At 40.8% G+C, this 16899-nt stretch overlaps 1 protein-coding gene across 4 annotated transcripts in view; it reads right to left on the minus strand.

Annotated features, from left to right (window-relative positions):
• UBE4B (ubiquitination factor E4B) overlaps nt 1–16899 on the minus strand; it is a 110246-nt gene that overhangs the window by 41022 nt on the left and 52325 nt on the right. For all 4 annotated transcript variants that reach the window (XM_029228179.1, XM_029228182.1, XM_029228181.1 and 1 more), the window contains 9 exons: nt 15337–15478; nt 13742–13842; nt 12636–12750; nt 8865–8948; nt 6242–6298; nt 5554–5670; nt 5361–5459; nt 4874–4987; nt 2833–3031 (listed from right to left, as the gene is read on the minus strand). In XM_029228179.1, the coding sequence (XP_029084012.1) occupies nt 2833–3031; nt 4874–4987; nt 5361–5459; nt 5554–5670; nt 6242–6298; nt 8865–8948; nt 12636–12750; nt 13742–13842; nt 15337–15478 (1028 nt within the window). The remainder of the gene's footprint in view (nt 1–2832; nt 3032–4873; nt 4988–5360; nt 5460–5553; nt 5671–6241; nt 6299–8864; nt 8949–12635; nt 12751–13741; nt 13843–15336; nt 15479–16899) is intronic.

The following is a 16899-nucleotide window of genomic DNA, read 5'->3' on the forward strand; positions in this document are numbered from 1 at the left end:
TATTTATTTACAAACTTATATTCTATCTTATCACTCTGTTTTTGAATAATTTATAGTTATAGAACGTTAACTTGAATTTCTTTCAATTTGTATCTAATTCCTACAAATATGTATATTTTTCCCTACAAGTATATTTTATTTGACATATACTGCTTATATTTTTTCCCCCCAAACAAAAGATAACTGTTTCTTGGTAGAATTTAGTTTTGGTTTTACACATTTATAACCGTTCTGCATTTTGAATATGATTTTATCAATTATGTGACACATATTTTCTCCCATTCTTTTATTTTACATATTCATTTTCTCTCCCTCTATAAAAAGTATGTTTATATATTAAGATATATATATATTATCTCTGATGATATTTTCCATTTCTTAAATCATTAAAAATTTCTCTCTCTTTTATGGCTGGGTCAAATCCTCTGTTCGGCTTTTTCGTGCCGGGTAAGGATGGAATCTCTACATTACTCCATGAATAATTTTATAATGTTTAAAACTAAATGTCTTACGGTTTTTATGTTTGTCATTAAGTAACATGTCTTAAAAAAAATTTTTTTTAGGACTTTATTAATTTATTTATTTTTGCTGTGTTGGGTCTTCGTTTCTGTGCGAGGGCTTTCTCTAGTTGTGGCAAGTGGAGGGCCACTCGTCATCGCGGTGCGCGGGCCTCTCACTATCGCGGCCTCTCTTGTTGCAGAGCACAGGCTCCAGGCGCGCAGGCTCAGTAGTTGTGGCTCACGGGACTAGCTGCTCCGCGGCATGTGGGATCTTCCCAGACCAGGGCTTGAACCCGTGTCCCCTGCATTAGCAGGCAGATTCTCAATCACTGCGCCACCAGGGAAACCCCTTAAAATTTTTTTAATTGAAGTATAGTTGCTTTAATAACATGCTTTATAATATAGAGAAAAAGATCCATAATCATAACACCTTCAAAATATTCGTATTTTTATTCCATCAATTCATCAAGATCTATGAGAGATTTCATGAGAATTTTAACTGGCATATATAAAATCTACATAATAACTAAGTCATTGCTATTATTTCTATTGTATACACATATATATTTAAACCCAGAACAGCACATTTCCTCCCATTTGTTTTACGTATCTATTTGATGTTGGCTAATCCAAAAAAGAACTTTTTTTTTTATTGTATTAATTTTTATTGCGTATCTCTAGCTCATAAATGTATTTCTAGAGAGGTAGTAACAATTTGTGAGGAGTCATTAGCATCCAAACAAAATAAATTTTTCTCTTTTTCCTAGACTCTGTAAACTCTAACTTCTCACCTGGTGCAGCTGAGAACCACCCCTCCACATAAGCTGGACGTGGCTCACTTGGGTGAATGAATAGCATTCCCAGTACTGACAGATTCTTAGGGATTGTAACAAAACAAAGAAATGGAAAAGCAGAAAAGTCTTTTTTTTTTTTTTTTGCGGTACGCAGGCCTCTTCACTGTTGTGGCCTCTCCCATTGTGGAGCACAGGCTCCGGACACGCAGGCTCAGCGGCCATGGCTCACGGGCCCAGCCGCTCCACGGCATATGGGATGTTCCTGGACCAGGGTACGAACCCGTGCCCCCTGCATCGGCAGGCGGACTCTCAACCACTGTGCCACCAGGGAAGCCCAGAAAGTCATTATTTTCCTTCACTCAGGAATCACTTTCAAACCCAGTATTTTGCAACATAAGATATGTACCCATTTCTCTTGGATTTCTACTTTTCTGTTTTCCTGATCACCGGTCTCTCAGATACATTTTATTCGTCACAAGCTTCCCTTTGCCTGTGTCTTTCCTTCTCTTCTGCCTTCTCCATCTATACTCCTTTGCATTCTCTCCCTCTGCTCCTCTGGACCTCTCTGTCACGATTGCGTTTAGCCGGGAAAGCAGCTGTGGTCAAGCAGGGTAGGCTCTCTTCTTGCTCTCTCCCACAGGCCCTCCCTCTGGAAGGGGCCTTCCTCAGAAAGCGTCTTCCTTAGCTCCAGCCGTCCTCTGGGCAGCCTGTTCTTTAGGGGACCCCCTTGACCTTCTCCACAAACCCTCTAACTACCCCCAACCCTGGCTGGCCTGGCCCCAGGAGCCCAGATCCTAATTCTGGAGTTTGCCTGGCTTATCAGAAATCAGGTCGCCTGAGAGGAACAGAAATTCCCTAAAGAATTAGGTTGCTTCCCTCACTACTGCCAAGTAAGAAAAAATGGAACCGAACTAAACACCGGGAAGGATGGACCCAGATCAGGGAGTGTGGTGGAGCAGACAGAGCCCTGGGCTCGGCTCAGCACACCTGAGCCGCAGTTGCAACTCGCTGATTGACAGGCTAGGTGAGCTGGGCACCTTCTGGAGCCTCAGTCTCCTTATATTTAACGAGTAAGACAGTAGCGTTGCTATTAAGATGTTTATTAAAGTTCTCCTCCTGATAATCCCATAACAGTCTGATGTAGCAGCTTTAGGGGGAGAGGAGTCAATGAAAACTGGCACTGATGACGGAGAACAGGAACAAGGGCAAGAGGGAGCCCCAGGGATGGGGGTGGGACGCTGGGAGGTGACAGACAGGGACGCTGTAGCTGGTGTCAGATTCACACTGTGGGATGATGCCGAGTCCAAATGGGTCCTTCTGTTAGAATGCATATCTACTCTACTTTTTGTAATTAAAAGAAAATAGAAAAACTGCTTCCCCGGTGGTCCGGTGGTTACAACTCCATGCTTCCGATGCAGAGGGCGTGGGTTCGATCACTGGTCTGGGAACTAAGATCCCACGTGCCACGTGGGGCAACCAAAAAAAAATAATAAAAGAAGGGCAGCTTTTAACGACCTAACAATGAACAGGTCACTCACAAAGTTCAGTCAGCCAGTCATTCACGTCCTCCATCGTTGCATTCACTCTCGTCTCATCGCTGGGAAGAGTAATCCGACACCTCGGGTGGAATATGTACGTGGGGTCGACCGTCTCTAACTTGATCTTTGTGCTTAGCTGCTGCAGCACCCAAAGGAAATTCAGCATCAATCCGTCCGTAGATACCAATCTATCATCCGTCTGTGAAAGAGAAAAGTATTTAAAATCATGATCTGAACAGAAATTTTGGCACAAGTGTACAGAAAGGAGAGCAAACTTTCATCCTGAAGTCAGCGAGGGGACACCTATAGCACCACCATCGTCACTCTACTGGCAGGTGCGATTTGTTGAGTGTTAACCATACGTGAAGGGTTTTCTCTCACTGAATCTCCACAATAGTTCTTAGAATTGAATGATACTGTTATTCACATTTTACAGAGGAGGAAACTAAGGCTCAGAGAATTTAAGTGATTTGCCTAAGATCCTCAAAATCAGTAAGCAGAAATGCAATAAATGCTATTTCCTTTCTCTTCTTTATTTCCCCTCAAAAGCATCAGAACAACTCGTTTCACAGTTACCACTTGACTAACAGCTTCTCTGGCTGACAGCGAGAGAATAATCCTGCTTTAGGAATACAACAATTCCGGGAATTCCCTGGAGGTCCAGTGGTTGGGACGCCGTGCTTTCACTGCCCAGGGCCTGGGTTCAATCACTGGTTGGGGATCCTGTAAGCCGTGTGGCACAGCCAAAAAAAAAAGACCATAATTCTAATAAAGATAGTTAACATCGGTGGAGTGCTCACCACGTACTGGGCATGATTCTAACAGCTTTATATACACTAAGTCCACGAGTCAGGTACTATTATTATCCCCACTTGGCAACAAGGAAATGGAGGCACAGAGAAGCAACTGTCTACATCCTACTGCCGGCAAACAGTGGAACCCCAGTTGGAAATCCAGGCAGTCTAATATCACGTCCATGCTCTTCTCTCTGCTTTTTCTTCTGAGTAGAAATGTCACATTGCTCATTAATAATATAGCAAGGGAGCTTCCCTGGTGGCGCAGTGGTTGAGAATCCGCGTGCCAATGCAGGGGACACGGGTTTGAGTCCTGGTCCGGGAAGATCCCACATGCCGTGGAGTAACTAAGCCCGTGTCACAACTACTGAGCCCGCACGCCTGGAGGCCGTGCTCCGCAACAAGAGAAGCCACTGCAATGAGAAGCCTGCGCACCGCAACGAAGAGCAGCGCCCGCTCACCGCAACTAGAGAAAAGCCCACGTGCAGCAACAAAGACCCAATGCAGCCAAAAATAAATAAATTTATTATTTTTAATAATAATAATATAGCAAGGATGCCCTTTTAACTTTTCCATGCCAGTAAAGTGGTCCCAGCCACCAGCCTCCCTCATCGGGAACACCGCACCTTGTACCTGGTCTCCTTGGGTTGGCTCCTGTATCCCCTCCTCCCATTAGCCCATCCTCCACACAGCAGACTTGGTGATTTCCTTCCCAAAAACCCTCCAGCGGCTCCTCATGACACTTCTTAAAACATCAGCTCAACCTGATGGAGCCTCTGCCCACCCCTCCAGCCCATGACCCGCCGGTTTCCTTCCTGTTCACTATCCTCCAGCCACGAAAGCCTGCACGTGGGGCTCGTTCCAAAGCTGGTTCACTCCCACCTTCGTGTTTCACACGTATCTAGAAAGTTCTTTTCTCAGCCTTGTGATGGCTGGCTCTTTCTTATCAGTCAGGCCTCTGATCAAATGTCTCCTCCTTGGACACTCCCATGCCTTCCTTCTGGTGCCTCCATGGTTACTTTCAAGTCCTCTACCTTGCTTCACTGGCTTCATCGATTCTAGAATTAAACATTTACATGTCTACTCATCTACCCTATAGAACATAAGCTCCACAAAGGTAGGAAGCTTGTCTATCTTGTTCAACACTGTATCTCCATTTCCTAGCACAATGTCTGGTAGGTTCTGAATAAATATGACTTAGATGAATGAATTAATGAATAAGTAAAAGCAGTCTTCAGGAATCCTACCTGCATCTGTGCTTTCTTCATATTGGCATTGACGACAGCTGCCATGTAACCAAGAGCAGCCTCCCGGGTTTCTCCGTTTAACAAAATACTATGCAGAATCTTGAAAAGCTCTTGCTGAAATTTATTTTATAAGGGAAGAAAAAAATTTAAACTTTGTTTAAGAAATTATTCCTTTTTGACTTTACGAAAAGCTAAACTCCTTCCCACTTTTTCTCCTCTCCCACGTCCACTCATTTTAGAAGAACCTGACTACAAGGATAGAAGAAAGGTCCGTATTCAACTGTATCAAGATGATCAGCATGAAAGCAGAATGTGGAGTGGAAGAGGGGAGTAGTTATAGTTTTAATAAAATAGCCTTTGCTATTTCCTTTCCAGGACAGGGGCCCAATTACCTTAATCACACTATAATGAGCCTATAATTGTGCTGCTTTTAACTTTCAGAACTGAAAACACATTCATCCTTTGGATTCATTTTCTCAACACCTACCCTTCCCAGCTCCAAGTAATGCTGCAGTGACTGGCTCACCACACGAGTGTTTTCCAGGGTAATGGCAGGCCCTGAGAAATATTTTTCAACCACTTTTGCCTGGAAAGAGAAAGCAAAAATTCAACGTATAATATACATTTGGGGAAGAATCTGAACATAAGAGCGGCAAAGTGCAAAGGGCCGCTGTACTTACATCATCTTCTGCAAAGACTGAGAAGCTAAAGAAAGCCCCCAAGTACGAGAGTCTCTGCAGCTCCCGCCCAGAGCCAGGGCTTAATGATTTCGGCAACCACAAAGGCAAAGAAGCAACCTAGGAAAAAACAGAAGAGGCAAGTCAAGCTGCTAAATCAGCAAGTGATGTAAACATGAGACAAAAAGAATTCTCGGCAGGTGACCTGTTCAGCTGGCTCTTAGCCACCAGCAAAATGGCTGACACTTAACATCCAAAAACACAAGGTCACAAATATGTCAGGATGCCTGTCCACTTTTTCTCATTTCAGATGAAGGAAAGCCCTCCAGGTCCGCTACATTTTTACAAGATATACTTTTAATTTCTATGTTTCGTGATAATATTTGATATCATGCAAATGAACTATTCCTATACCACCAAAGGACTCAAGGAAACGTTTCCAACAGGACCTGTTGTACTAGCTGTACAATACTTATCTCCCGAAAATCACAAAAGAGAAGTGAATAATGTCATTCCCGGAAATAATGTAGGTGACAACAATGTAACAGTTGAGAGCCACCCACATGTATTACTCACATCTGCATCTCAACGTCCTCCAAGAGACATTTTTCAGATACTGTTACTTAAGGAATATCTTCTGTGTTACATGTTCACTGAAAATGTGCAAGTCCATTAGAGTGGTGGCACTTACCAAATTGCACACAGGGTGTGTCTTTCCAAACTTGGTTTCACAGAGCTCACCTAAAGCCTAGAAACAAGATCAGAAAGGGTCATTTAAATGTATTTCATCCTAAACTGACCACCATGGGTAACACCAAGACATAGCTTTAATGCTGCTATAAATACGTATGCATTCCCAACAAAGCACAAATAGCTTCACTGCTTTTCTGATGAATGAACTAGTACATGTGCGTTGCAAAAAACTTCCGATAAAACAGAAATATAAAGTGAAACTAAAAGTCGCTCATAAACTTCACCCTCATTAAACTCTATTGATATTTTGGCCAAGAGCTTTCTAGACATATTTTTGTACGTATACACACAGAGGTAAATGAGTATATTCTTACAATAAATGATTTTTTCATTTAACATCTTTCTATACCAGAAAGATATGCTTCATAAACTTTAGATGGCCAGTATTAAACAGGACTATAAATAATTAAAATTTAATAAGCGACCAAATTCAAAATATATTTAAAAGTATTCCTTGGTTTCAAGATCCCTGGTTTTTTGAGAACCTCAAAGTTTTCCTTTGGCGCTCCAATCGTTCTCGAGTTAAGACAATCAGGAAATATAGTTCTTAGGCACATAAAAAGCGTTTACCATGGCCATGGTAATACAGTCAAACACTATTTTAACAGTGAATTTAATTTCCTCTGTGATTTGGATGTTGCTATGGGAGTTGCTAAAACAGCTGCTGGAAGCTTTTGAGTCCATGCATTTAGGCACTGACACATCTGAGAAGCCGCTGAGGCTCAGAGAGCCACTGAGAAGGAAACATTCTCCCTGCTCAGCACCAGGGCTCCCAAACTCAGCTGCACATTAGGATCACCTGGGCAGCCTCTGAAAGCCCCATGCCAGGCCACGCCCTCACCACATCCTCAACGAATTAAGTCACAGCTTTGGAGAGCCAGGCAGAGGTACTTTCTACAGATCCCCAGATGATTCCAAGGTATGGCAAAGTTGGGATCCACCGACCTAGAGGATAATCATGCTTCTTTCTGATTCTAGCTCCAACGGTCTTCCGCTTCCTGCCTTAAATTATTGCCCTTTCTCTCAGTGCACTCCCTTTGCTGCACAAGCATCAATAATGGTACAAAATAAAACTATTGTCTATCATAATGGAGGCCTTTGTCTTTTGACCCAGAAGAACACTTTGTTGATATGTGACACTAAAAGCTCCTTACTGAATCATCAAGCTAATTCAAACCACAAGAGAAAAGCCAACAATTCCAGGAGGGAATATTTATATAATACAGTGATAATTAATGTACACTAAGAGATTTCATCACTGAACTCAAATAATCAGATTTTTCCACTTCTTTTTATGTGCCAAAGACAGAACAATGCATAAGGATTAATAGAATTTCATTAGGAATGGGAATAACGTGCACTAGGAAGAACCCTGACATAAATTCATTCAAAATTATTTTTAAAACTAAGACTTCCTGCTTCACCTTCTACTTAACTGGCTTTAATGTTTAAAACATTAATTAATTAATGTTTAACTTTAATATTAAGCCTTTTAGCTCACTTTTGATTTTCTGAAACAGATAAATACACCTCTGTCTTTGCACTGATTGTAATTATCTGACTGTATCGTTGTGGTCTTGATTTTTGCCTTGAGGAGAGGCACCTTATCTCATGAGCTCCTGGATCCTCTGTGTGTGTCACACTTGAGGTGCTCAGGAAGCAGTGAATTAATGGTAAGATGGAATCAAGTTAGCAGAATGAGTAAAAGGAACATGGGCAGCAAAACATCAATTTAACCAAGGCTTCAATTTACACAAGGTCGTATTTATACAGAGTCAACTAATTTCATGTTTTGATATTTTTCCTTCATACTTTTAGAATGAAAAATATTCAGTAATACTTCAAAGTATTTTTCTCCCAAAATTTTAAAGAAGCAAGGTCAGAGAAGAAAACAGCCTCTTATTTTCTTTCTGGTTCCAATATTTTCACAACTCTGAAGACCCTTGGTGAGAATCTAGCCAATAGTTCTGTCCACAATTTATGCTTCCTCTAAGTGCCTGGAGGAGCTGAGCAAATTTGTGTTTTCCAAGTAAAGCCTGAAGTGAAGTGTACAGCCTCAGGAAACGGGGAAGATGAACAAGAAAAGCACTGTGCAATTTTCTGTGCAAAGTCACTATGTAAAGACAAAATTGTATTCCTTTTCTTAATCTAACTCTGCCTTCTTTATTTGCATTTGTCACAGTTCTTTTTTTTGTTCTGTTTTGTTTTAAATTAACAAAATTTCACCCCAAATATGGTATGCTCATTGCTAGGACAATCAAGAAGGAGACCACCAATGATTACTGTTTTCATAAGCTATAGAATAAGGCAAAGTACATTTTAATGACTGTATCACTGACTCCTGTCTAAGGCTCGGATGGTGAAATATGTACCGCGCTGCTAACTGTCTTCACTGATGCATCTCACTGCACACCAAACACTCTGCATGGCCAACACAATGATTTCATGTTTTAAGTTTGAAAACAAGGTTGATCATGGACCTGAAAGAAAAGTGTATGTTAAAATCATCTGGAAGAAAAACATCTACTGAATGTGTTACAAGGAAAAGAATAAAGTTTTACCATGAGGGGGTATTTAAAGTAGTCACTATCGAGGGAGCACTCTTTGGCAGCGAGAGCCAGGCCTTGTAAAATGGGGATAAAGATCTGCAAGAAAAAAAAAAAAATCAGAAGTATAAGTTAAAGAAAATTTAAGAACAGGAGGCATGTCAAATAAAGTGCCGAATCTGCAAGTCCAGGCATTTGCACTGCTTGCCCAAGGAAAAGCTGTTTTGCATACACAGGAGCCTAGAATCCAGCCACAGTGTGTTGCTTTGTCCTTTCACAAGGCTGACCGTAAAGTAAGGCAGCTGAATTCTCCAGAAGTAATAGGTTTTGGTGAACCCTAAAACTCTGACAAGACTCCCCGTGATTCAACAGAAACTCACAAATGTGGAGCCTGCTGTAGGACTCTCCCGGGCTCCTTGCTCTAATCAAATAAATTACTCTAACCTGCATATCACAGCAACGAATATGTTTCTGATTACCAAGCACCTATAATCTGTAAAGAAACTGGACTAAATGTTCCAATATCTGCTCAATTCTATTAACGTTTTAAGAAATCTTTTGTTGCCACCCCTACACCTACACCTTTAATTCTTTCCATTCTTCCTTGTTTACTTCGAAGAGAACAAAAAAAATAGACCAGTAATGGATATTATGAGTATCTTAACTTGAATTACGTAGAACAAAGAGATGGCTGGTAAATGTTGAAACTGAAAAAGAAAACTTCATCAGGATGCCTTACCTCCATATATGGTGTGATTAATACAACAACCTGACGTCAGGGCCTAAGGGCACTCAAATTTACGTTTACAAGCTCACCATTAATATCAGGGCACAGGAACACTGCAGAATCTGCTCAGCACAGCTCATGTTTAAACTTCACAGTGTACTCACTGAGCAGCACATTTGGGGAGTTGGTTGGGATTCAAGACTAATAACATTAAGCTGAGAATGTTGTAAACAACAGCTGACAGTCTGAATGCCAACAAGTTGAAAAAGGGAGTGTTCTAAAAAGCTACCAGAAAACCTGAAAAATTCTCTTTCCTGCTAATTTCATCCCATTGCATGGAACACCTTTGTCATTTAAGGAGCACAGTATTAAAAAGGTGCCCTGCATTACAAAGTGTATTGGAGTGTCTTGAGATATCAACACAGCTCTTGGAGAGATCCTTCTAGTTCTCGCAACCCAAGCAATCAGGGTAGAAGTAATGTGCTTTCGTAAGCTAGCTAAAAATGCAGAGGAAATGCTTAGGTGTAGGGGTGGGAAATGCCCAAACTGCAATCGAGGGAAAAACAGTAGTTCCAGAATCACCAAAAACTAAATTTCACAATTGATCATCTAGAAAAATCTCTTAAGCATTTTTTTCAGGAACGCTATAAAGTAAAACTTCTTTAGAGTTATCTTCTTTTGCAAGTAGGGTTTAAATTATAATAAGCAGACAAAATATTACTAAACATAATACTTTTCAAAGATCAAACATTATACTGTTTGTGTGATTTACGTTTTTAAAATAATTTTATTTTCAAATAAATACCTCCCGGCACTGATAAAAAATGCTCCAAGTGTTCATCTCCAATTCTAAATTCTAGCTACTATTTATTGCTGTTTATTTATCTATGAACATCTCAAACTTTAAAGGAAGACTGAAATTTCAGTCAAAAGAAATTCAGATCTGCCACATTCTTAAGACAAAAGGTAAAACGCTGTTTTTCAGTTCAGCAACTCCACTGCACTCATCATTTCTCTTGAGGGAACATAGTGACACGTAAGAAAAGACAAGGGATCAGCAGTCTGTGATTAAAAATAAACAGGTCGGGCTTCCCTGGTGGCGCAGTGGTTGGGAGTCCGCCTGCCAATGCAGCAGACACGGGTTTGAGCCCTGGTCCGGGAGAATCCCACATGCTGTGGAGCAACAAAGCCCGTGCACCACAACTACTGAAGCCCGTGCTCCACAACTACTGAAGCCCGCGTGCCTAAAGCCCGTGCTCCACAACAAGAGAAGCCACCGCACTGAGAAGCCCGCGCACTGCAATGAAGACCTAATGCAGCCAAAAAATAAATAAGATGAAATAAATAAATTTAAAATATATAAAAAAACAAAAAAACACACATAGAGGTCATTTCATAGCCTCTATGTAAGTTTCTTTATGAATAAAATAGGCATAACATACTTTTTTAGCTGATCCCCAGGCTTTCATACAGGTAAAGCTAACTCTGGTTCCTCAAGTGATGTCTTTCTGAGTAGAAGTATTCTACTTTATATATATTACACATATAATATAGAGTATCACTTAAACCTTCCAAGACAGTTATACATTTTCATCAGAGTTCACTTAATTTTCTAGAGAAGAAAAGCTCACTATAATGCCTAAAATATTCCTATAAGTCAGTAAGGCCATCATCTAAGATGAGCAGTTGATAAATTCCAAATACAGAATACACAACACTGACTGGGATTTTCACTCCTGGATGCTTCTTTTACTAATATTTTGAAAACTGCTGAAAACACACTTCCTGAGAATTCAAAGGCCTCAATATGAACAGTTAAAAATAATATTAGGTATAAAAACAGATAAGGGATCTCCCTGGTGGCGCAGTGGTTAAGAATCCGCCTGCCAATGCAGGGGACACGGGTTCGAGCCCTGGTCCAGGAAGATCCCACATGCCGCGGAGCAACTAAGCCCATGCGCCACAACTACTGAGCCTGCACTCTAGAGCCCGTGAGCCACAACTACTGAGCCCGTGCACTGCAACTACTGAAGCCTGTGTGCTGCAACTACTGAAGCCCGCATGCCTAGAGCCCATGCTCCACAACAAGAGAAGCCTGCGCACCGCAATGAAGAGTAGCCCCCGTTCGCCAAAATTAAAGAAAGTCTGTGCGTAGCAACGAAGACCCAAAGCAGCCATAAATAAACAAACAGAGTTTTTCAAAAAACAGATTAAAAGGAATCATATCATTTGTAGCTATTGCCTCTATTTGTTCTTTCTAGAAACAAAAAAAGAGATTATCATACAACAAATTGTAAGAAAATGTCATTAGCATCCTTTCATCATGGGAAACAGCTGTGTTAAAGTTGCTGTGGCAAAGTGCTTACTTTACAACACAGGCCACAAAACAGTAATCAAAATTCATGCCAAGGTTTTACCTTGGAAGAAATCTTCAAGACTAACTTTTTAGTTGTTATTATTATTATTAAGCCTTATTATTAAATATTACATATCTGCATTTTCACTTGCCTTTACATAATGGGATACCAAAAATGTATGGATACTTAATGAATGAAGTAATCAGTAAGATCTGAGACTTCATTCCCGGTCTAGTGGTGAGAAGACAATGGTTTTATGTGACGTGCAAACCGCAGCTGAGCTAATTTGGTCTTTGATTTATTAATCTCCTTTTTGTAAACTCAGAGAACTGATTTTCAACACTACTTATCTGGCAAATGTATATCACGTCTTATGCTACCTCTTGGTAGTGTGTTAAAAGCTTCTTAAAATCAAAGACAGGGCCTTATATTTCTTCTACTCTCCCAAAGCACTTAGCACAGACCATGTTTAAAATACCTGATGCTTGACTGATTAGTTGAAATGTACACATGATCTGAACAATGCAGCTGTCAATCTGATTTCCTCAGGACAGGCACCTCGGGGAGCTCTCTCTGAGTAAATAACATGCACATGTTCAAATTCAGGAACCAAAGTTTTCAATATATGGCGTCTTTAGAAATCTAGCTCAGCAGGGAAGCTCCTAATCCAGCACTTTCAGTAGCAAACGCACAAAACCTTACCTGCTTGAACACTTCTTCATCCTGGTGAGTGGTTCTCACCAGTTCTTGAATAAAGCCGTATGGGAGATTCCTACACAGCATGTACGGCACCAGGAAGGACGGCTGCTGCAGGGACCTGCAGACCCACGAAAGTCAAGGGCTCTGATGAATCAACTTGTCACCGTGTAACAACAGAACATACAGAATGTCACGTAGCTGACAATCACAGGTCAAGCTTCAAATTTCCCAAATAATCCACACAACAGTCAATCGTTTTAGGCAAAAGATCACCTTTCTCATTGTTAAGATAATCACTTTGGGGGCTTTTCTGTGAGAAACTATAGAAAGTTTGAAAGGATCCATCTTTGCCTCCATACAGCCCTTGAAAAATAAAGCATTAGAAAAACCAAAGTATTATATGTCTCTTTTACTTATTTATTTATGCCTCATCCAATGGGGGAAAAAAAGATTAGCAGTGGCTAAAGACTTTTTTAAGCTCTTATTAATTTTAACCACGGAACAGTGTTTAAGTTTTAGTACATGTGCATCATTTTCCTTTTTGTTTTTTCCTGACAAATTTCAAAAATGGTTATGGTAAGATCATCCAGAATGAATAAACCTTGAACTTTGTCATTTTTCCTTTAGATGTCTTTTCATAAGAGAAATGAAATACAGAAATACTCTTTTATTAAACTTGAAACCTTTATGGGACCCTCTGAACAAAAATTAATAATGTAGTACACTTTGGGTGATTCCCATATTACCTATTCCACCACTATTCTTTATTATTGAATAACAGAAATTGATTATATGACACATGGAAAGTGATGATCTGCACATTTTTTTCAAGTATCTATACTGCTTTCAAGCAGCTGCTTTTAAACTGAATTACTAATTTCCTGCCCTGATGTCAACATATTTGAACCACAGTCTATCTCAATAAAGCACACAGAGTGTTTTATTTTCATAGTATTTTAGAGAAAGAAAGGGACCTCAGAAACCATCTAGTCAAACACTCATTTCATGGGTGAGGAAGTGAGTTATCCAACGTGGTGCAGAATGGCTGGACAGCCTGATGGAGAGGGCCCTCTCCCTGCTAACAGCAAGCACATATTGGTTTTTCATACCTTGGTTGTGTGAGGGACCCTTGTAGTACTAATGCAGTATGGGATATGCACTGTGAGCGGATGTTGCTCAGAAGCTGGCTGACTGCTGGCTGGCTGCACATCTGCAAAGAAAGGTAGAGGTTAGGTCTACAAAGACAAACAAAATAATCCCATACGGTTGAAAACTGACAAGAGTCAGAAGAGATCAATCTGCAGGAAATGGCACCCTTTTCTCTTCCTTTACTGATGATGAACAAACTAGAGTAACTGTATCGTCCAAGTATAATGTCTCCGCTAAAATCTACAATTAGAGAAGAGAGAAGCAGAAGCTTCAGGTGACCACGTGGGGATTTCAGAGATATGCCCACTCTCTTTGATTTTGCTAAGGTTAAGTGCAGCAAACCCCAAGAAGCCCTTCACAAATATGAAGCTAACAGGTTGACAACCGGATTAGTTTCCAGTGGAAAACCAGAACTAGAAAATGAAATTGGGGTGGTGGGGATAAATTGGGAGATTGGGATTGACATATACACACTACTATATATACAATAGATAACTGATAAGGACCTACTGTATAGCACAGGGAACTCTACTTAGTACTCTGCAACGGCCTATATGGGAAAAGAATCTTAAAAAAAAAAGAGTGGATATTTGTATATGTATAACCGATTCACTTTGCTGTGTACCTGAAACTAACACAACATTGTAAATCAACTATACTCCAATAAAAACTTAAAAAAAAAAGAAAATGAAATAGGAATGAAATGCGATAATAATAAAGTAACTCAGCATGAAACAGAAGAAAAAGTGCAGCTTGCTGAGTTTAAACCCAGTTTTGCAATTTATTATTTATGTGATTCTGGACAATTACAGGTATCCCTCGCTTTTCGAAAGTTCACTTTACACCACTTGGCTTTTAGGAAAGACCGAGGTTAGTATGTCCTTGATCTCTCTGAGGTTCATTTGCTTATTAACACAATGGAAAAAAATAATACTTATACCACACAGGACCACACTGGACTAATGAACAACTGTGAGAATGAGACCTAGCCAAGGGTCTGGCAGTCTAGGCGCTCCATAAATGTTGGTTATTATGATTACGACAGACTAGGAGAGAAATCATCAGGGCCGTGTAAGTCGCTGGTGGCAGTGGCACTTGGCCCTGTCACTTCTTCCCTCCACTAGGATGTGAGTTCCATGAGGACTGGGATCCTCGTGTGTCTGGTTCACTGATCCACCCCCAGCTTCCTAACACAGTGCCTGACCCATAGTAGATGCTCAATAACCACTTTACTGATTGAATACATGAGTGAATGCTCATTAGGGGGTCAAAAACCAATTATTTATCCACCACATAACCAGGTTTTTGTGGGGGCTTTAAAATGAATCCATTTCGGGCTTCCCTGGTGGCGCAGTGGTTGACAGTCCGCCTGCCGATGCAGGGGACACTGGTTCGTGCCCCAGTCTGGGAAGATCCCATGTGCCGCGGAGCGGCTGGGCCCATGAGCCACGGCTGCTGAGCCTGCGCGTCCGGAGCCTGTGCTCCGCAACGGGAGAGGCCACAACAGTGAGAGGCCCGTGTACCGAAAAAAAAAAAAGAATCCATTTCATGTTACCTTCGGTGCTTTTTTTTCCTCTATTCCAACTCGGTCAAAACACTCGATGAGGTAGTTCAGCATATCTGTCTCTTTGCACGTCTCAATGGTGAAATGGTCGCTGTAGGAATCCCAAGTACTTGCCCCACCAGAGGCTCCAAAACTTTGGAGAAAAGAAGAAAGGATGATTTTTACCTGTTCTCAATAAATCATGTTTGATAGAGTTCGCACTTCTGCAGAAAGCCCGTTAGGGTCCCCACGCCCAGAACAAAGCACAGACACCCATGCAGCCGAGGCTGGAGCGGACTGCTTGTTTCACCTGCTCCAAGTCCAACAATAGCAATTTTTAGTAAACATTTTATTGACCTAAGAAGAAAGTCTGTCCAGAAACCCAACATCTTATCTTCTTGGGAACAGCACCTTACAAAACCAGGAGGACTCTAAGAATTGCTACTGAGCGCTGGGCATTTGAAGGGATACCACACGTATGTAAATCCAACTGGCCAGCTGCAATTAGGCAGGCTTGGAGGTTAAAGCCAGCCTACGCTATTACGTAATCGAAGTCTTTAGGAGGGAAGTTACAAGGGACTAACAAAACACCCCTCTTCCTAACTTCTAGCACAGACCGTAAAAGCCTTCAATTCATCCAGCATTAGGCAACAGGACTTAGGAAAACCGTCCAGTTAGAAGGAGACATGAAAAATATGTTACAAACACAAATTTTCCAAAATGTTTGGCAAAAGGGACAAAGTAGTATAGTGAAAACAAAACAAAAACCTTGCACTAGGAGTATCCAAACTTGCGTTCTATTCCCATCCCTACTGCTTACTTGTTACCTGAACCAAGAACTTCATCTCATCTGCAGTGAGGGTTCAATAAAATCATGTGGAGGTGTTTTGTAAAATATAAGCAGGATACACCGTGAGGCACTGTTATTATTAGTAACAACTATTCCCTGAGACCATTATCACAAGGGTTAGGTGTTAGGAAATCAAAGTTTAGATTAACCATCAACAGGTCAAATACCAAATCTGCTGTTTAACTCACAAATTTGATAGACATAAAAGATACAAAAAGATTAATCATGGCATAGGAAGAGGTCAGGAATTATGAAATGAAGACAAATGAAAAAATATAAACTTAGCAAAAAAAAAAAATTTACATGTGAAAGATGATAAAGGCGGGGAAGAACATCAGGAACTTGAGATACCCATCCCTACTTCAGCCTGGGGCAGAGAGGAGCTAGAAACTAAAAGAAGAATTAAGATATTAATGATACATTATGCAGATAGATGCATAGATACACAAAAGTAATTTTGGAATATATACATAACTGACCTTAGAATTTTAGAAGAATACACATAATTGACCTTGGAATGAAAGTATGATATTAGAGTATTTCAATTTAAAAAGATGAAACCAATGCCAAGGCTTTAAATCCAAGGCTCTCAGGCCAGAGTCGCGTAAACCTGAATTCTTACAACTTACTTACTACATAGGTCTGACAGAAGGGAAGGGAGGAGGGGAGGCTGAGAAGCACTCAAAGGCACAAGGCAGGGCTTCCCTGGTGGCGCAGTGGTTGAG

The sequence above is a fragment of the Monodon monoceros genome, unplaced genomic scaffold, assembly GCF_005190385.1.
Source record: "Monodon monoceros isolate NGI ecotype Baffin Bay Population unplaced genomic scaffold, NGI_Narwhal_1 Super_Scaffold_18, whole genome shotgun sequence".
Classification (NCBI taxonomy): Eukaryota; Metazoa; Chordata; class Mammalia; order Artiodactyla; family Monodontidae; genus Monodon; species Monodon monoceros.